This window comes from Mytilus galloprovincialis, chromosome 8 (assembly GCF_965363235.1).
Source record: "Mytilus galloprovincialis chromosome 8, xbMytGall1.hap1.1, whole genome shotgun sequence".
Taxonomy (NCBI): domain Eukaryota; kingdom Metazoa; phylum Mollusca; class Bivalvia; order Mytilida; family Mytilidae; genus Mytilus; species Mytilus galloprovincialis.
The window spans coordinates 28,962,887-28,985,596 of NC_134845.1; the positions used below are offsets into that span (position 1 = coordinate 28,962,887).

The window sequence follows — 22,710 nt, forward strand, 5'->3', positions numbered from 1 at the left end:
CTATATAAAAGCCAGCAGGAGTTATTATCATTGTTGCAAAATTTATTATTGATATTGATGCTGTAATTAAAAACCAGACACTGAAAGCTATGGTTAATTGAAATTTTGTTTATTAATGACCATGCATATCATTTTAATGGAAATTTCTAATCAAATTCACAGTTTAGATGCATACATGTTTAATATGCATTTAAGAATTGAAAAGTTATTGAACAAAGAGTACTCAAAGTTATTACTTCTGTTGTTAATAATTATTTCTGTCTATTTCAAAACTGTTGAGAGTTTATTTTTAGATTCTTTTACATGTTTCAACAAATAGATTTTGGGGGACATAAAATTTTTACTAGTTTTGCAGAAATTTCTTATTTATTTTACTGGTTATAAAGAAATTAGTCATTGATTTTACTGTGTTACATATAGCAATTACTTATTTATTGTAAGGTTTTAATTTTTTAAGCCTGTATACTTACTATGATATATATATCTATAAATTAGAATGCTTCAGTGCAGGTTCCCGAACAACACACATTGCCATCAATCAAAAAGGGTTAAACACTTAAAATACTCTGTCAAATTTGATTTGTGAACATAGTGAAATATAAAAAAATAAATGTAGAAAAATGTATTATTTTAAATTAGAGTTATCTCCCTTATAATACTTTTCTTCTTTTCTTCTTCAGAATTTGATGCCCTATCAAAATGGAAGAGAAAACAGATCACTATTGTTACCATCATTTAGTCACGAATATGAAGACGTTGAAGATAAAGACGATCTGTGTGAGAAACGGTCCGAGTCCTCCTTTCCACCACCTGTAGAAAAAATTGAGAAAATAATAAGTTCAACTTTAAAAAACAACAGAGGATTACAAAGATCTCTGACTTCTCCTAATTTTTCTAAAGGTAGAAATGGTATTGACAGAACTAAATACCAGAGAAGTAAAACTTCATTGAAGGGTATGGAAGGTGATGTTTTCTATGGTAGTGATCAAGCAAATATTGACATAAAGAATAATGAATTATTTATAAGTGAAAGTGACGTTTATAAGTCGGTTTGTAGACCAAAGAGGGCCCGGAGTCACTCAACTACTGGTATTCAGACATCAATAGATGAAAATTTTAACTTTTTGTGCAGTGAGGATAAAGGATCAAGTTGTCTGTCAATACCAAACTATGTAACAATAGGAACAAATACAACAGACTCACTAAAACGACCAAAGAAGAAAGGGAAAATTGAAGGAAAACCATCAGAAAATTGTGTTCAGTGTGAAAATAAAACTGAAAACAGATTATCTGCTACAAAACCTAATAGTTTTCCTGAAAAACTTCAGAGTGTTCATCTTTCAAATTTTATGGATGATGAATCACCAGAAATGCAAATGGTTGTCAATGCTACCAGCCCTGTTATAAACCGTCGAAATAGAAACCGTGACAAGCTTAAGTTGGGGTCACATAGTTTTCGAAATAGACCTCTTCCTGATCCAAGCAGTCTTCAAATTGAAACTGCAAAAACTCTTCCTGAAGTGGTTATCCCACAACAGGAAATTAGTAGTAGAGATAGTGATATTACTCTGGAGAACAAATCAAAACATTCCAAAGACTCTTCACTGAAAGAGGGGAAAAAAGGGAAAGGACTTGTTAGATCCAAATCAAAAAAGAAAAATAAGACAAATATTGAAAAAAGTGCTATTGATTCTTTTGATAAAGAAAATTCAAATATTGATATTAGTTCAAAGGGTTGTGCAATAGATGATATTAATTCAAAAGAATACAAATTAATGAAAAAAGAACTAGCTCAAACATGGCATGGCATTAGCAGTAAACGATGGAAAAAGTTTTATTCACCTGTTGCTCAGGCTGTTTGGAATGACCTTGAAGGGAAGATGGAAGGTGAAAATAAACCTCTTACTCAAAAAGAGGAGGAAAATTTGAAAATTGGATCCAGTACAATGCCAACTAAGACATTGTTAGACACAATGCATAAGAAGTACTGTGCCTATCAGTATAAAGATACTCTAAAACTCCCGTCACCAGACGACCTTGTCATGCACTTGAAACTAAAAGCAAGTCCTCCGCCTCCAGATAGGATGAAGTCAAAGGAATGGATAATGAGACACTATGTAATCCCACCAGGGAAAGGTGCTATATCTACTCCATCTAGTCCAGAACAGGCCAAGAAAAGGTGGATGTATAATGAAAGGGAGACAACTCCAGCTGAATCTTTGGAACTTGTAAGCACAATAGAGAAAACTTCACCTGAATTATCTGAGCAGGAGAATGAGGTAATTTATTATAATTGTTTAATAATAGTTCACACACATTTTTTTAATTTTTTTTCAAAAAAAAAATATATGGAAAGGTACACTTATTTTTCATTTTTCCTCAAATTTGCTAGAAATTGAACATGCCATGGAGAATATTGGTTTTTTTTATGAAACTGAAAGGTATTTAAAAAAAAAAATGAAATTAGTTATTTTTTTTCCAGTATTTGAATTTTTTTCATGTGGCTCTGACATCTGAAATTGCTTGAATATAAATATTTTATAAACTTTTCCCTCTTGAGACTGGATCAGTTGGATTGGCTATTTCTTTTAATCACGCCATAAAAATTGCAGACTTTGTTTGATTGTTGTTTGGGTTCAAACATTTTTGCAGTTGTTGTTGCCCTTGGCTTGGACAAGATTTCTTAAGATATCACTTAAGAAAAAATCTTGAAACTCAAGGGAAGGGTTGGACCAATTCAAGTGTAAATTTATCCAATGCTCATGCTATAAGGGGATATTATAAAGCAACCTCATATAATGTATGTTTTCTGGTCTGCATACTGAAATGTATCAAACTTTGCCACTAGCATTTAAAAGTTAAATTGTACTGTTAGTTTGGCATATTGTTTCAGCTCTTAAAATAAAATCTGTATTTGTAGTTAACCTAAAAATAATTCCAAATGTCATTTGCAGTGTTTATATTTTGTGTTTTTTAAGCCTGAAGTTAAATATGTATTGCTACGGTAACCTGTTACAGTATTTAGTTTATGATCACCACGATCAAAGGAAAATATAATATCCCCTAGCTGCAGACTTCTGTAATAAAATTGACATTCAAGCTAAAATAAAATACATAGAAAACTGTTCCTTAAGGTGTACTGGCTGTATGAGGATATATGATGTATGTTGCATATAAATAAGCATGTTATGGGGAAGTTTTAATTCTGGATGAATAGACCAAACTTATCAAAAATGAGGAAAAAGGCAAGTTTATTCTTACATTTAATAACTTATTCATAATTTATTTTTTTATTAAACGAAATAATTCATTAAAATGTCTTTGAAAGTATTGTGAAGTCTGTGGATAATAAGAAAAACTTGTAGGCTGTGTTGATAACTGTTTTTTTTTATTTTTACGAATGCATATAATAGTAATTAATACTGTAAATTCAGAAATTATTATAAAGTTTTTACAAATATGAAAGATGTGACAGGGTAAGTATAGCAATTATAAGAACTTGCATTCTTATATATATCTGATACAAATATACTGTAGACTTAAATTTAGCTAAATTATATTTATCATGGTTAAAGTAGGACAAAAAATATTAAAAACTTAATTGAACAAAACTAAACATTGTAAATTTAATGAAACATTACATTAAAACCAGTATAATAGGGTTCATATCTCCTTACAGTAAACACATAATTCATCTTTTCATCCAAAATTGGTCAACTGTTTCAGTCTACTGTCGTCCTTTTCACAACACCTTGAAATTTATGTTTTGATAGAAGCAAATTTAAAAATTAAAAGATTAGAAAATAGATAGATAATGAAGACAACTAATGCCTATAAAATTACCATTATGATATTTAAGGAACAGATTTTAACTGCTGGTCAGTGAAAATTTTAAAGAAACTCAATGCAGGGGAAATAACTCAATTTAATATCATATACTGCTGTATTGAAAAATACCTAATCACTGGTCAACTAGGTCAGTTTTCAGAAGTATGAACACCCATGTCATTTAAACTTTTAATAATGGTCTAAAAAAGATTCATGAAAATCGAAAATAAAAAATATTATCCTTACAGCATTTATAAATTTTCCTGAATTTTGTTTAATTTTATTTTCTCTCTGATTATCCACCTATAGACTTAAACAAGTAACAATCAATTCGTATTTCATTTAGTTTTGCTGTCAGGATCTGACAGCAAAACTAAATGAAATACGAATTGATTGTTACTTGTTTAAGTCTATAAGAAATTATACAGATCTTTTATTTAAAATATAACAGCAGATATATTGTTTCTTTCTATCAAAAGCAAAAGTTGAAATGGATGTATTGTATATCAAGTGTGACAGGATTCCTTCCCTTAGTAAATGTGGTAGATACTTTAAATCAGCCATAAGCATTTGAGCTAAGGAAGTACTTATTAAGCTCAGTTGGTATACACACTGTCTTGTTACACAGAGGTCCCGGGTTGGAGTTTAGGTAGACAAGCAATTTTATAATGAAATTCATGCTCTCCGGTTTCACAAATAACATCAGTGCAGCTTACTTTTTCAATTTCCTGTACTATTAAAAAAAAAAAAAAAATATTAACTGAAAGATTTACAATTTCCTCATCATTGAAAGATTATAAAGGAGGGGGACCACAAAGAATGATACTCATTTATCAAGTGATAATTTACTCTTTCCCAATGTCAAAAAATGCTTTGAAATAAAAACCAAAGTGATAATATTCTCTTTGTAATTTAATGATTTGGTTACAGATAAGTGCAAGTGATCAAGTTTATTTCTTCAAAAAGATAATTATGTTTTGTATAAAAGTAAATATTTGTGGCCAGAAGCTGCTGAGATGAGTAGATTGAATCATACAAACAATATCATTATTATGTTAATTTAAGATCATTAAAATTGATATCAAAATGACTCATTATAAATGATGCACTTTTAACAAGTCAACGTTGATTTCCATCTGATTTCATAGTAAGTAAAACATGCACTCAAAGAATGGTTGCCTTGTAACAAAATTTCATTTCCCTAAAACAAATATCTTGCATTACCTATAAGGGCTCATAAGCTAACAAGGAATAGTTTTCCAACAGATCAAAGACGTTATTGGGTCGAGGACAAGTGTAGGATTAATTTTTTTTTATTAAGTTTAACTCGGCCACTAAGTTCTCAGTTCCCGGTGAAACCTCAACAATGGTTGACTTTTGTTACAAATATATAATGTTTTCTGTCATTTTGACGAATTTGATATTGATGTCAGATCTTTGAAAGGTTCATTAGATTTATTTACTTCTCCACTTTTTGTGGCTTATTTAGAGCAATTGTATAGGTGACTATTGAACACCATATGTTGACCTCTAAATGTCTTTGGTGTCAAGTGGTTCAAGTCTTATTAAAGTATACCTACATCTCATGTTATTCAACATGCAAAAAAGAAGTTTTTGTATAGATGAAAGTTAAATTAACCCAGTGTAAACATACTTTGAATGGCTTTGCAAAACTGTTGACAATCTGAATTGTGGACTGTTTTTACAAATATAAAAAAAAAACACAAAAAAAACATTTTTATTAGTCAATCCTCATCATTGGTCAGGGGAAGTAAAAAAAATCACTTAGAGTATGCAGATTTATTGCCAGCACAGGGTAGTTTCATCAAGAAAGGTCTTTAAGTACTGCCTTACAATACATAATGCATAATCTTAGGTGTGCATATTTATGAAGTCTGTCACACTTTATTGTGGCATTTTAATTCTGAGAATTAAAAGAAAAAGCAAATGTACAATTTTTTTTTAAACTTTCTTATTTCATTTTAAAAGGGAAAGAAAAAGGAATAAAATTTATATTTACTTTTAGAAAATTTGGTTTAATTTTATGCATTAGAAATAAAATATCTGTTTCATATAGATGTGTATTGCAGAGGAGCATAATCAATTAAATGTTTGTAAGACAGAAAACAATTTAAACACAAGAATGTTTTGTGCACCTTGACCAAATCAATACTAAAGAGCTTTGTTACCCAGGGTTGCCACCCTTGAATTAAATGGATCAATCCCGTTCAGGTGAAAACTTTGATAAAAGCAGAGTTTCCTACCTAGTTTATCTTGGTTTTTAAGAGATTTTATCTCAGGATCTTGTAAACTTTCGTAGTTTGTTTGTTATTAAATAGAAAGGCGGTCAGTGTGTTTGGACAATAATGTGATGGTCATTTGTCCTAGATTTTCAAATCGAAACAAAAATTTGAACTTGTTGCGCCAGATCATGGCCATGTGACATCATTATTTTTGAGTTGTATGGAACTAACAGTTTACAAATTGTAAAAATGGATGATGACAGTTTAACAGATTTATGTTACGTCTTCCGATCACTGTCTTTCATTTTCACACCAACAAAGAAAAAGTTGCAAGTAAGTTTTATTGTTGTTTTTTTTCTTGTCATATAATATACCTGATTGATCAGGTAAATTACTCTGATGACTATTATCTGTCATTATTTAATCACTGAACATTAAGTCACACTATTCAATAGTAAATGACATTTTATTAACACTACTGTTGTGATATTTAGTGAACAATAGGATTTTAATATTGTCACTGAGAAGAAAATAATAGAAAATGTCAGGTGAGCTATAACAGTTCAAAGCCTATCAAAATAACTGGTTTGACAGACAGTGAAGAAAGTTTTTTATTTGGGAATGGAGTGATCATTTATATGGATGTTTATGATAGGTCTTTTGAAGGTAAATTTACTTTTCCTCTAGTTGTTTTACTGAACATTTTAGATGGAAGTTATGTTATTTATTTATTGTAAAATCTTCAGTTTACTTAAAAATGTAAATTAGAATTTATATTGAACAATGTAGGTTTTTCCTGAGAATAAGTTTTGGAACATATTGGTTGTACCTGGAATTTGATATTTACAATTCAGATTATATAATCTTCATTTTAGGAATTGGGGTCAAGAATTTGCAACTAAAAAGTGTATATATATAGAACATATATGTAGAATATGTCTAAAAAGTGAATATGTTCCATTTTTTTTTAAATCTTTTTCCCTTTTATATGTTTAATTTATAGCATGATTTATCTCTTTGAAAGTCTACATTTCTGTGGGAATAGATTATAGCACAAAGGAAACCTTGAAAAAGTTCCTGCATTTTCTTAATAATCATTACAGCATAGAAGTTCAAACTCCTCTCCACCAGTTATTTTCTTTGCCATATTTGTGTGAAACACAGTCTGCATGGTGGTTAGCCACTAGTCCAATGCCAGAGACTAGTAAAATTTCATTTGAACTAGCTAGTTTTTGCAAAACATTGTTTTGACCAATAAGAAATATGTCAGAATATTGGTCTTCGGACTAGTAGTTGAAAAAAGTTTTTGGTGCAGACTGGAAACACTTTGAATAAGGCTGGTGCTTTGACAACATTTAGATTTGTCTGTTTTTTAACCTTGAATTTTTAACCTTGAAATAAAATGTCTTCTAATTATGTATGTAGCTGTCCTCTTCACAATTTTATTTTAGTTCACAGGTAAAGGGCAACCATGTGAGGTTTATTGCCATTAAAAATAAATGATAGATTGAATTTCTTTTTCTTAAATTTCTCTCAGTATTTCTTGTTCTTATTGTTTCAAGGTCTGAAGATTCCAGTTGCCCTAGTTTATACTCTCAACCAAAATATAAAACAAATCAGTTCTAATTTCGTCTGTTGTATACATTTTTGTTGAATAATGGTCAAAACTGTTTATGTCTTCAAGTGAGGTGTTGATAATATTTATACAATTAAAATTCCGTTAGACGCACTCTATTGGTTCGATACAATGTCACAGTGTCCTGAAAGATCAAGGTATCCTAGTTTTGTCATGGACGGTTGTTTGTAGTTCACAACCATGTGACCCACTATGTTTGAATCGTCAAATTAACAGGTACCCTCTTTGACATTACTGACAATATTTCCGTAGGTTTTACTACAAAGATTAAATATTTTTAAATAAATCTCTTTTTGTCATTATGGTATTGACTATGTGAAGTACATTTTAAGAGGATATATAGATCTTAAAATGTGTCAATATTTTATATATTTGTAATGATTATTTATAATATTACGTAACTTTATTGGAGTTTTAAGTTTTGACACCTCTTCAGTTTTCTAAGCTAGAAAATCTCAGTTCTTAGAGTATTCTGAAAGCAGGAGATTTGGCTTTTTAAGAGAGTGTCAAAATATGACTTCACAATTGCAAGTCATGGCACTTTGTCCATTGGTCTTTATGGATATTTCAATAGTCTCATTTGTATTTATGACAAATCTCCTTATCTTTTATTATGATCCAATTATTTTGTATCACAGCATGATAAAAGATCTTAAACATAACTAACTTTTCTTAATCACATATATATTTGTTACCTGTCGAAAGTCAAGAATCTTGTAACTGGTCCGGAAATACTTTCCAATTTGTTTCTGGCCTGAATAGAATCTGCTTTGGCGTTTGTTTTTGTTGCACTTCAGTGTTTTTGTATTCCATTGTTTTCTTCTTGTATTTGATTGTTTCGACCCTCTGTTTTGGTTTGAAACCCTGATCAATTTATGACTTTTTAACAGTAATGTTGCCTTTATTTGATGTAACAAATTTCGTGTTTCACTTTTGAATATATTCAGTTTCAATGAAATTGCAGGCAGATGAATAGTCCTGAAAATATTGATTAATTTGGTGAAAAGTAAAACAGAAACCCTTTAGCTTTATCACTTACTAGGGTAACTTCACATTTAAAGCAGTCAAAGAATTTTTATTCTTTATAGGATAATTTTTTCTAACCACTTTTGGTTAGAAATATATCTAATATTTGCCATTTTGATTTGATATGGTCCTCAGCTGTAATAATGTAATATAGAAATTAGGCATATGCAAAGCTGTTGAGAATAAATTGCTTTCATTTTGATTTTAAGGGAAATTTGAGGACATTCTAGATTGTTAGAATTTTTTTTATTTATTGCTGACTTATTTTTCACCTTAAAGTTCAGCCTCCTTTATTTCTCTTTTCATTTGCCTGTATTCTTTTTCTGCAGCTTTTGTTTAATGTTTATAACATCTATCTCTTCAACAATAGGTGGCTGACTAGTTTTAACTATTTCTGGAACGTTAAAATTATAAAAAGATCTGCCGATACTTGTCTGTTTACCAAAGTCAGAAACATTGACGTACATTTTCTTTCATTTTATTGACATGTTTCCAATCGTTATTAATATTTTTGTCATTATTTTTCAAAACAAGAAGTTATAAACCTTTTGTATATATATATAAAGTCATGTTCGGATACATTCCAGCACAGAAAAACATATTTGCTTTAAACACTATGTCAATATTGGTCTTAGAATTGTAAGGTGGATTCACTTGGTACAGTATAAAAGATTAAGCTGGGTTGGTATTTGAGAACATTGAAAATGAATACCAAATAAAAATCTTTGTTAGCATGAACATTCTTATACAAAATCAACAGTTCACAGCAAAAATATAGTCTCAAAACATGTGCATAAAGTAGAATGTCCTTTAAAATGTTGAACTCTTAATGTCAAAAGTTTTATATTGTAATGTAAGCTTAATATTCACAAATCTGCAGTAAACCTGCTTAAACAAATGTCATTTAAATATATCTTTCAAAATAAAATATTTATAATCTGATTTTATACACAGAATGCTTTTTCATTGAACTTTGCATTAAACTTTTAAGATCTATGAAATAATCTTAAAGTATTGCAAGACTAATTTCGTATCGAACAATGACTTCATTTTTGTACACTTTGGAATTCCAAAAAGTTAAAATTTTAGTATAGTTAATTGGTTAAAATTTTCATTGATAAACTTGTTCTTATTTCATTCAAGTTAGGAAATGAGATTGCATCTAAAAGTGATATTAATAAAGTACAAACTTCAAATGAAAATTAAAGTGTGGTTAAACATTATCCTTGGTTTGTACTGTATATGAAAACATATGTATACTTGCCCTTATACATAATACAAAAGTCAGCATTAAATGCATTCATAATAAAGAGTTATCTGTTCTTGCTGTATTTCTTGAATCAGATTCTGACTTAGAAAAGTTTAAATTATCTTTTTATATCCAATCTCCACTCCTACTTTGCAAAACACAGTTTATTGAGGATTAACTTTCAACAGTTTTATTTTCAAAATTTTATATACCAAAAACCACTTTGTACAAAACATTAATACAAAATTTAAACAAAATTAGATCACTTGTATAGGTTTTATCTTTATGATCGCTAACATTTCATGATTTGAATGTTTGATTTTCACAATAAAGTTTGCTTATATATTACTTGACTCTCTTAAGCTTGCACTATGATAGTCACAAAGACTAAGTTAAGATGAAAATGACAGCGTTTATACCTCCTACGAAGTTTTATCAACGTCAAGTGACTAAAACTACCGATTATACCAGATATACAAAAATTGTTTTAGGATTAAGTTATTTGTATACATATGTTTTCCATCAGAAATTCAAATATTTGTCTTTTTTGTCGGAAAGCTCTAAACTTTCTCCATGGGACAAAATCAACAGTGTTTGACACAAATTGTGACATGAAAATTGTAAAACACTGTCATTGTAATTTTTAACCGGATTTTTGTGTCAAAAATGTTGGTTATTGATTTGGGGATGTACGGCGGGCGGGCGGGCGGCAACCAAATGTTGTCCGTGCATTTACTCATGAAGAGTTCAACCAAACCTTTTAAAATTTTAATATGTTGTTTCTGACAACAAAATGGAGGTCAAGTTCAACAATGACGATTTTGACTTTTACCGTTCTGGAGTTATGGTTCTTGAAAGTTTAAAGAATGTTGTGTCCGTGCATTTACTCATGAACCGTTCAACCAAACCTTTTAAAATTTTAATTAATATGTTGATACTGATGACAAAATGGAGGTCAAATTTGATATTGATGATTTTCACTTTCTTCGTTCATCAGTTATGGTTCTTGTGATATTGCCAGGACACAAATAAATGTTAATAAATCCGGTTTGCTGTCGTTGTGACAGCCTCTTGTTCTATATATGGGAGTCTAAGCTATGGGCTGGGATTTATTTTTATAAAAGACGATTTTAAGGTTATTATTACATATTGACCCAAGGAAATATATATAGAGATACCATTATTATGTTATTAATAGAAAACAGAATATAAGATTGATTGATTGTTAATTTTATGCCACTTTCAGCACTCTGTAGGCGTCATGGCACTAAGTTTTTAATGGCAGAGAACTAATTTTAGAGATATTTTGACCTTCAGCAGAAAAATGTGAAAGCAAAATAAACACTAAGTGCAGTAAGAGGCTTATTTGGGATTTGACAAAGATTAAAGTTCAGTTTGGTCATGGGGAAATGCACCTACTTATTGCAGATTTATTGTGCTATTAGCAATTTTTAATTTGGAAGTTACACGGACCAAGAAAAAACTTTTTTCATTGAATGGAAATCGGCATGTTACACAAATTCGCTGCATAATATCATGTACATGTTTGGTAAATTGTTAATCATTTTAGATAATAGATTTAACCTTTTTATACTCGCAAATAAATATTTTTGTATTGAATTAAGAGTTAATTCCTTAAAATATTTGAATTGAATTTGATCAAATTTATATTAAGTAATATAACAAAGGGTAAATATTTTGATGAAATTTAGCATGAAATCTGTTTTAAGTAGAATTCTTATTATTCTTAAATTTTCTGTAATTGCTTAAGTCAAGGTAATTTTTGTAAGACCATGAAGGTTACAGTCACATATGTTTGGCTTTGTGTCAAATTGCTTGAATTGTTTATAAATGTTACCCACGGCTTACCTGGTTCTTGCATACCTGGAATCAGACTCTCATTTGCTCAGTATCTGAGTTAAAGAGTGACTATCTGAATACCTAAGATCTTATGTACTTAAAATTAGCCCTCTAGATATCTTTTGGTCATTTTTGTTATATGCTGTTGCTGTGTCATTTAAGTGCATGGCCGATGAGGGCCACATCTTTTCCCTAATCATATTCAATACATTGTGAATTTGGATTGCAATTTTAAATGAAACGGTTAAAATTACGTTACTTGTGTATCTGCACCTTTTTTCTATCCAAGGCTTGCACTTATTTCACATATCTTACTGCATACAAATTGATCTTTAGAATTTAAATCTTAGAAAGAACAATGACATTAATAATGCATCAGTGCTAATTTTATAGAAACTCTTCAATTCACGCCTGCATTTAAATCTTGTTCTATGGTTTGTTTTCTGTTTCTGTTCTTTAATAGATCTTTATATATATCTTTTATAAAAAGTTTTATCTTTGTTTTTTTCTGATACTGGAAAATAGTCTATTATCCACCCTTCCTTTTGTACCAATAAACTTTGTACTCAAACTTCTGATAATGTCAAACTAACAATGCAAGTACCTAGGCTGTGGTTAAGTATGTCTTTAACCTGTAAATATTACTTATATAAAAACCTTTGTATCTGTCAATCACTCTATTATTATCAAGTCTTTAGATCTTTTAGGAACAATATAATTGTTGTCTATATTGATTTTCACACCTGCAAAATCAGCTTCCTTATTTAAAAACCAAATTTTTGGTTGACACTTGACATGAATGTTTGCATGCATTGCTAGGTTTATAAAGGGATTTAACTCTCTTTGATGGTGTGAATTAATTCCCATTCTTGTTGATGTGTTAGCTCACTTTATTCCTGTGATGTAGCTTTAAACATTTTTCTTTTACACCATATCTACAGTGGAGAAGAAATCTAGTGTAGACCTGAAATCAAATTGCGTTTTACTCATGATGTAAATTTTCTTAGTAACTGTGGAATTTTATGTTTTTGTAGCTTTCAATTTTCTTTGATTGAAGTAAAATGTGTTTTCCTGTCATGGATATTTCATTTCATAGATTTGGACATTAGTCAAATGCATACAATCTTGTAAAAAATGGTATACATGGTTGAATATTTTAATTGATCTACCTTTAACCACAAAATCAACGAAAATTGGGACCCCATGAATAACAATGAATCTTCAATATTCGAATTTTTGGTATGTAAGTTGGTATTGTTTGATCTTGTGGAATTTGACCGAGCAGCAAAGTCGGCTGCTAATAATTGTAATCTAATTTGTAGAGTTCTTTTACTAGTGTTTTACCAGGTGTGTTAAGATTTATACCCAATATGACAGCTCTAAATAATAATCCTGTATAAATCTTCTATGGTTCATTACAGTCTGACATACTTTCAATATTTGGTACTGTTTTGAAACCTTATATGGTGTCTCCTTTTCATAAGACAAAACAGGGTTATAGGTCAATAAGAATTGGCAGACATTAACCTTGCAGGGTGGTAACCTTGGGTTGTAAGTACTGTCTTTATTCTGAGGGGGTGTAGTCTAAGGTGGTATCAAAAATTCTATATCCGTATTGTTTATATCCCATGGGCACATTTAGACCATATTGGAGACCTTAGGAGGTATTTTGGCCTATTTATGTTTAGTCCTCATAAGGAATGTTGCTTGTTTTAGACCTGAGTTGTTTGTATAGAGGTATAGAGTATTATGGATAAACCTTCACTTAAAGTAAGTCAATAAATACAGAGTGAGTTTTTTACTGTTTCTTACACTTTTTTGTTTTTAAATTTTTCATCGCCATGTAGCCTTTCTTCAAGCTTGGGAGATGACCCTGATTTTAACGGACAAAAGTTATAATGTATTAGTTTTAAAAGAAAACATCAGAACCTTATGTCATCTCATTATTACAAGCATTCATCTTGTTGATGTGAATTATAGATTAATGAAATTGAACTTTTGAATTGATATAATCATTATTGCAATATAGCATTCTATTTTAAGATAATAAACCTAATTTGCCTTTAAAAGTGTACCTCATACATGAGATCTTTACAAAACAGATAAAACTAGCCTGAAATTCCTTTAGCAAATCAAATATCTAGCTTCTTAATTTAGTACTTGACGAAAAGTCATGCAGAGATATTCAGATACAACTCCGCCTTACCAATACAAAATATCAATATAGCAAATAGTTAAAAAGTTAGAGAGAATGAAATTTTGATCCAAACTTGAGTAGAACATGGACAAAAGGTCACATTTTAAAGTTTTTTTGCTTAATCATTCTCTGTTATAGAAATTGCAAAAAAGAAAAAAAGAAAAAGTTTTAAAGTACAAATACATTATTTGCTATAGTTACATGCATGATATAGAAATACAAAAATTCAAATACAAAAAAGGACTTTTGTTTCATTTTGTTTTCCCAATATTAATGCTCTTTTGACAAGTATATATAAATAGCAAAGGGGAAACACCCTGTAGTGGAAAAACTTTTTTCAACATTCAATTACAGTTTACATCTAAAGTGGTCTTTTACGTTGTGAAGTTTTAAAGACACTGAAATAACATATTCTTATGAATGAATACAACTTCTTTGATTATTGGAGTGTTCATTCTTAAAAGCATTTTCATTAAAATTGCTGAATGTGCAAATGCATGGGTAACTAAAATGTATTTGTAAGATTGTTTGACAATAATGTGATCGCAGATTAAGTGATAGGTTACAAATGTTTTCATGGAAAGTAAATACATTATGTCACCTTGCTGATTGGCAGATTAGGACACGAAAAAAGGATTGTTTAAATATACCAAAGTTTTTCCACCCTTCGATATCATCAGAGTAGACAAACTTGTACAACAGTTTGAAGTTTCAGAATGTTCCAAGACATTTTCCTTCACAAACCATGCAAATAATTCAATTAGGAGATTTTTAAAATAAAGTTTGATAAAATTTCGGTGAATCAGTACAGAAAAAGTTTATTGACAATGGGGGAGTAGATTCATTAAAGATCATTGATAATCTCTATTAGACTTATTTACAATGTTTAAACTTCAGGGGGAGGCAATTTTAATGGAGACCAACAAATTGTATTGATAACTGTTTAATTGTTGACGATATATAGATTTAGACAGACTTCTACAGAAGGCATGAACAAACTAACAATCTCAATATAACTATGATTTATTCTAGCAAGTGAAAAATGTTACCAAGAAAGCTGTTGAAGTTACTTTAATTGTTTTCTGTGTATAAAGACTGAATTTTAAATGGGAAAGTTTGAGTCCTGTAGTTTTGTAGAAAAAGTTGAAGGAAGGATCAGAAATCTGTTCAACAGACAACATTTTGCAGGGAGAAATATTGATAACCAAACTTTAACATCTTTGAGTATAATAGATCCACAAAACTCTTCAAACATGAAAAGTTTGAAATATTTTGTAAAATGAAAACAGGACATTTAGCTTCTTGTAATTTTAGTCATGTTTTCATGTGCATTCTGTGTTTTGAGTTCTTTTATATTGATATATCTCGGAAGTATTTTACCTTGAAGTGTTAGAATTGCTGTGGTATTTGTAGATTTATGAAGATCAAGTGTGAAAAGCTTATTTATCATCCAAATTTGCATTAGTTCTAAGTGTAAATAGTACTAAACTTTCTTTTCAAAAACAAGTTTGACTTTTATCTTACTTTTAATCACAAGTAAAAGTCAGTTGAAAGCTGCAAGTTTACATACGCTGCAAATTTAAACATTTCAGGGTTGTACAACACATTTTAAACAAATATTACATAATGGTTATTTCAAACAAGAGTTCTTGAAATTCTTAACATCCTTTCTTTAATTCTAAGTTGATTTATAAATGATTGTTTATTTTAAATTTATCAATTGCGGTTTTGCTTGTTCAAAGCTTGGATGTATAGGGGTTTATACATCTATGTTCAAAGCTTGGATGTATAGGGGTTTATACATCTATGTTCAAAGTTAAGAATGATATTTGTACGTGACAATATGACAAACTCGGACCAGACCTTATGCCATTGACTAAGAACAAAAGTAAACCCCACTCTTAGAATAGGGGCTTTATTGCATTAATTTTGTCTGTCTATTCTTTTGTCTAACATATATTGGTCACAAAACTTTACTGAACAGAAATGAATGACATCATCTTTGATCAGCAACAGATGAACTTAACAGTGATGAGTTGTAATATGTGAACACTTTTTGACTTTGTCAGATACTTCAAAATTTTCAAATTAACTTAAAACTGTTCTTTACTATTTATTTATTATACTTCTAAACTTGAATGATTTCATATTTAGTCGGCAGTGATGACTTGTAACATTTTGCCATTTTTAAGGATCTTTTGGAGCAGACAAGGACTGAGTAACTAGTTTATATATGCATACCTAGTTCACCACCTGAACCTCAGGTTATGCCATTCTTTTGTGGCATGTACTTGATGCTATGTTGTGCAATATTATAACTGACATCCGAAACATCTGGTTATGCCACTCTATTGTGGCATGTACTTAATGCTACCTTGTACAATTTTATAACTGACATGTCTTATTCAGTGTTTTTTATTTCATTTTAGAAGCTGAAACCAGCCAAAGAAGTGGGTATGTATTATTTATACACATGTACCAGTGGCGGATCCAGCCATTTTAAAAAAGGGGGGGGGGGGGGGGGTTCCCAACCCAGAGTAAAGGGGGGGGGTTCCAACTATATGCTCCCATGCATTGATTGTCCAAAAAAAAGGGGGGTTCCAACCCCCGGAAACCCCCCCTTGCATCCGCCACTGTGTACCATGTATTCAATAAGCATAAAAATTTACAACTCAAACTCAGTCAAAAAGAATGGGGTATCCTAGAAATGTAAATAAGGGAGATAATTATTAAAAAAAAGGAAACCTGTCAACAACAAAAACAACACATGTTTTAATTTATTATTTCCTGAATTATTAAGCTCTTAAAAATAAAGTAACAAATAAAAAAGTTACATCTATTCAGTGAGATACTGCAAATGGATACGTGTCTGAAACAGCATAACATACATGTACCCTACTGCTTCAGACATCAAGATTATAGTCTGTCCTTGGTATAGTACTTACATGTACATATCTTAATTGCATGTAAATCTCTTTGTTTTATATCCAACAAGTGTTTAGTGTTTTTATGAGATTTGAGGATCTTTGAAGATGTGTTTTTTCTTAGCTTTAATTGACTTTTTATACTTGTGTATGTAAATAAAGGACTAATTTATGATGACAAACTTGGAAGTGTAAATAAATAAAGGACTTGTTCTTAGTTGATAAACATAGATATTTTGGACAGTTGGTAAACACGGTGATTCATTTGTAATGTCACTTAGTTTACTGGACGATTTTAATGTAAACCATTTAAGTACAGTGGCTAGCTGGTATCAATAGGTTCACATCTCATCCCGAAAGAAACACATTCCGTTGTTGTCCTTATTTTGTTGTGTGTTCTGGCAATACCTGATAAATCGTGTCCAACATTTCTGCAAATAGAATTTTTATACTGAGTCTATAAGTCCAAAGCACTTTCCTGGATTACTCTCATCTGGAACACTCAACCTCTCAACGACAAAAGTCAAGGATAAATGTAGATTCATCATGGAACACTTTGTTTATTCATAATCTTCTGATTGCACAACATTATTTGACAATATTGACTGTAAAGAGAAAACAGACAGCAAACTTATAAAGTTTCTGTAAGATGTATATCATAAAAATGCCAAATAAAACAGAAACATGGACAAAAATAAATAGTTTTTAATGAAACCTGTATCAAATTGTAGCACCCTTTTAATGTTTTCAGTCAGTAAAATATTGTGTTACAAACAAAGTATTTCCTTATTGTCAATGTTGATTTAATTTGAATTCCTGTTGTTATTTGCTCGTTGATTTTAAACACTAAAATGATCTATATATTGATAAATGTATATAATTTCCAAGATATTAACAGATATTGATTCAAGGTGTGGTTTTTAAACCCATAAATAAGAAATGATCCTATTCATATTTGTTTGACCAATAAGTTGTAAATCACATGACCTTCTATTGTTTCAGAGTTATTTCCCTTAAATGGTGTTCTTGCATCATTACACCTGGGATATTTTTCTAGCTGGCATGCAAGATCATGAATTAATTGAATTAAGCAGTGTATTATAATGTGCATCATTTATATTGTGATATTGTTTGATATAAAAAAAAACTTTGTTGATATGTTTATTCACCAATGAGCGCTATTTAATACAAGTCAGAAATTCAATCTTGCATGTGTTATCTACAGATGCCATAATGTCATTACTCAAACAAACCAGATCTTTGTTTTTACCCATTTCCTGACTCTTTAAATTGAAAATGGCACATTCTTGACAGATATTCTGCCCTACCATATGTACTGTGCACCTCTTATTTTATTTTTTGATTAGACTAATTTGAATTCCATTGCAAATATGATAGACTTATAACCTATGAGAAAATTTGTTGCTAAAAGATATTTAAATGTGTACATAGGATAACAAGATGAACTTTTGATTATTTTTTTGGAATTTCCCATAGAAAATTTATTTACTATATCTAATTGATTTTTTGCTAAACATTTTGTAAATAAATACTTCATGCATATTGAAATTATTCAGGAAATGTAGGTGAAATTAAAAAGCAGCTTCTGTCAATTAATCACCAGAGGCATTGAGGGTGGACATTTTGACTCCTACTAGCATGACTAGAGGGACAGTGTTTTGATTAAGGACAGAAAGGGAACAGGTCTACGGTCTTTATCATGGAGCCTTGGCTCACACTGAACAGCAAGCTATAAAGGGTCCCAAAAATTACTATTGTAAAACCATTCAAAAGAAAAAACCAATAGTCTACATCTATATAAAAAAACGAGATTATTTTTGTTGAAAGCCCTCCTGATAATACTCCCTCCTTTCCCATTATGATAAAGCTGGTTCTGTCACTGCATTTGATCATTGTTTCAATTTCATACAGAGAAGCATGATGAGGTTTGTAAGTGAGTTGTCTCTCTTACTTCTATAGGTGAAATCAGTTATGTAAAACAATGAAAATCTAACCTTCTTTTGGGGGAATCCTTTAAAAGGTGTTTTCTGTCCAATTACATGCATGTTATAATGAGGGCATTAGGTCAACTGATATCACACAATGTTTATCAAACTTCTAATACAGTTCTCCAGTGAAAAGATACAGTTGTTGGATAAAATGATCATAAAATAACAAAATCTTTTTCATAGACTTTGGTTAATCTTTAACTTGAACACATAACCCATTTTCATAAGCCTAAAGATTCCTGGCACCTAGAATATTTTTTAATTACTAAAATTGCATATTTTTATATGTATATTGCAGCTCCTCCCCATTTGTTAAAATACCACCTCCCATACTATGTTTTACAAGCAATTAGCTCAGTGATGTTACATCTCATTATATAAATATAATCTGTGCATGGCTACAATCACACCTTGTTATAAACCTGTTCAAAACCTATTGCTAGAAAAGTATGATAAGAGGGAGCCTTTACTGAGAGTGGGTTCAAACTTATCGTTAAGATAACATTTAGGAAACCTTCCAGCAATTGTCCAGAAATTTATAATGTTCAGATATAATAAGCTACCATTGATAGACTTCTAACAACTTTCATGTGCCGGTGTCATTCAATTTAACGATAGTATTGCTAGTGATAGTGAAGAGTAAATACAAAACCTACGTCACCTCTCTATAATGACCATCACAATCTGCTGTCTCATTTCATCCGATTTACAACGGGGGGTCCTTGTTCAACTAGTCACCTATTGTTGTCAGCGTTTAAACTGAACAACTCATTCGGAAGGATACTTGTAATTAAGTTTGTTAACATGGTTTAAGAGCTCTCAGTGATGCTGTGTTTATTCTGGAATATATTTTGGAATCAGAAAAATTTGTGCAGATGTTGAACTTGAAAATTATTATTCTGAGTACTGAAATGTTTCAGTATAGTGTCAGTTTTGTTAATTGTGTTATATGTATGGAAAGGTGAAACAAATATTGCATTTGAATTTTTCTTTTGATTAAGTGAAACCTTTTTTTTTTCACATGGTGAACTATGTTATGTGAAATTTAAACTTAGAAAGAAGCAGTGTTGGAATACATGGAAATAATTGGATTATTCGTGTCATAAAAGTTTTCATTTCATTTGTTTCTAATGGCTCGTTACGAATTGATCCGAAGTTTTAGTGAAAAACTAAGAGGAATTAGATATTTTGCACTTGAAGAAGCAAGAGATAAGAAACAAGCAGGTATTTATAAACACTTTATTTTCCCAAAATTTTTAATTCTTTAAATGTATAGAAAAGCTGATTATAAGGATTTAAAGTTTGATTGCATAATAATCAGTAGCAAATAGTACTTGCATAAATTGTAAAAATTGAACAACAAAAAGAAAAAAATATTTATATATTAATATTAAGGAACTCTGTTGTCTTGAAAATGCCCCTTTAAAAAAATGCTTGAAAAATATTTGTGACATTTTGAACACATGGAGATGATATGAAACATTAAAAAAAAATGTTTGCATACAATTTAAAATTTACTGTCAATAGATAGCAAAATACACAGAATAAGGATAAAAAAAATGTGCTTTCTCATAAATTTATCACTTTTAAAGACTGCCAACACTTATTTTTGAAGGAACTCTCTCTAACCTATAAACTGGTAAATGTAAACATTATAAAGTTGTCAAATTAATGAGAAAATATGGAGAATTTTGTATCTTTCTTTATGACTACTATCTAAATGAGGTTCATAAATATCTGTTACTGTTAGATATTATGGTGTAACTTAATATGAGTTATCTCCCCTAGATAAACAACAATAAGCCTAATTAAGATTACATATCTCTTTTCTGGATTAAAGAATTAGTCAGATATCTATAAATCAGCTTATCTTTTTGAAAATACCAGGATTGCGTAATAATTAAGTGACAGAACAAAAAAATGTTTTTTGTGGATATTATTTGTAGATGTCATCATTACATGTATGTAAGTGATGAATTGGACAATATAAAGTGAAAGTTTTTAATTTTTGAAAAAGGGAAGCTAGATGAGTAATGAATTCAAGTACTATAACATATGTTTTGAATTAATTGATGTATATTCGAATAGAGGTAATGATCTATCTAATACTTAATTGAATTTTGTCAAGATTTATAGTATTTCTTTAGAAAGGTGCCAAATTATTCGTCCTTTGATGTATTAATTGAGTCTACAGAAATTGATGTTTAATCAAAGACTAACAGCGATTTAATATGCTGGTTTCTAAAATGTTCTGTGATTTAGGATATTTAACTACATAATTACATAATTCTGCAGCATCTTACGTAAATGAACATTTTGGTACTTAGAATTCTGCTGGAATGTTTGAGTTTTATGTGTATTTCTTCAAGAGGTAGACACATTTTACTGTAAAACATTGCTTGTATTTCAAAGGGCTGTCAATACTCTTAAGTATGAGTTGCTAAATCAAAACATAGTTCAGTGTTACAAAAGAGACTATTACATGATAAATCTTTTTATTTTATTTTTTTTCAACTTTGTTGGATATTGTCCAATATTCCGTATTTGTAGATATAAAGGCATTTATCCTTTCTACAATGTTAGACCTAACGTTTTTCTTATTTATATGAAAGCATGTGCCATGCAAACTATTGTATAGTCTGCTGAAAAAATTAGCATATTGTGCAACCACATGTTTGTTGATAATGACTGCTAAAAAGTATCAATTGTGCTGCGCCACATGTTCCTTCTTGAAAAGAAATATTTATATAAATACCATTCTAGACATTTGGAGAATTTTTTATTTTCTGTGAAATGACTTTCCTTACATTTTCATAGGTCTTTTAGGGTTTGTTTGATTTTAAAAGTTAAGACATGACATTTAGAAATTTTGGGCGTAATTTATTATTAAAAATCCTTGATCCCTTCCAGAATGTGAAATCAAATTAATGTAATCCAATAACAAAATATTAATGAAGGAAAATCCATAATGAAAATATGAATTGCGAACCTGATACTGTTGCATTTTTCATGTTAATAAATTTACAGTTTTTGCACAACACTGTAATGTAATGCAACAGTCTTATTTGTGATCAACTGTTATTAAAGTTTAATTGTGTCCATTTAACTTCCTCCTTCTCCCCAGAGGTTTAAATAAATATTTTTATAAAATTGAAAAGTTAATGAAGCATTAATATACCATACAGTTCGACCATGTAGTGGTAGGTACCTGCTCATGTAACATATTATCACAGGCTATATAATCTACTAACGATTTATGGTGGTCAGTCGGTAGCTGACATGTACTGTCACCTTTGTAATTAATAAACTGTGTCGGCAAAAGTTCACCTGTAATTAAAACTACAGGTAGGTGTGGGGTAAATCATAACAGTAATGGTTTTATGAAATAACCAGTCATTGTCTTTGGGGCTTGTTTCTTTTTTGTTGTACATGTATGTAAGGCTTGTAGTGAACGGTTTATGCATATGTTTAAATTACGGACTATTTTGTGGAATAAACACCAAAGTATTTCAGGTAAATGTTTTCTTCTATGCAGTTTTATCATATTTAATCAAACTACTTTCATTTTGATCTGCAGTTAAGATTTCATATTAAATGTACTCATGTTCCTATTAACTTTGTTTTGGTAAAATTTATTTCTACTTATATCCTTAAAGATCGTTAAAAGTACATTAACTGATTTTTGCCCTAGTCATATATATTCCCAAAACTGCTGAATAATGTTTTAAATGTAAATAT

General features: G+C 30.0%; 1 protein-coding gene across 4 annotated transcripts in view; it reads left to right on the plus strand.

The window, feature by feature from the left end:
• Window positions 1-22,710, plus strand: part of LOC143085493 (rho GTPase-activating protein 7-like) — a 113,201-nt gene that overhangs the window by 48,869 nt on the left and 41,622 nt on the right. For all 4 annotated transcript variants that reach the window (XM_076261871.1, XM_076261872.1, XM_076261875.1 and 1 more), the window contains 2 exons: window positions 681-2,279; window positions 16,469-16,493. In XM_076261871.1, the coding sequence (XP_076117986.1) occupies window positions 681-2,279; window positions 16,469-16,493 (1,624 nt within the window). The remainder of the gene's footprint in view (window positions 1-680; window positions 2,280-16,468; window positions 16,494-22,710) is intronic.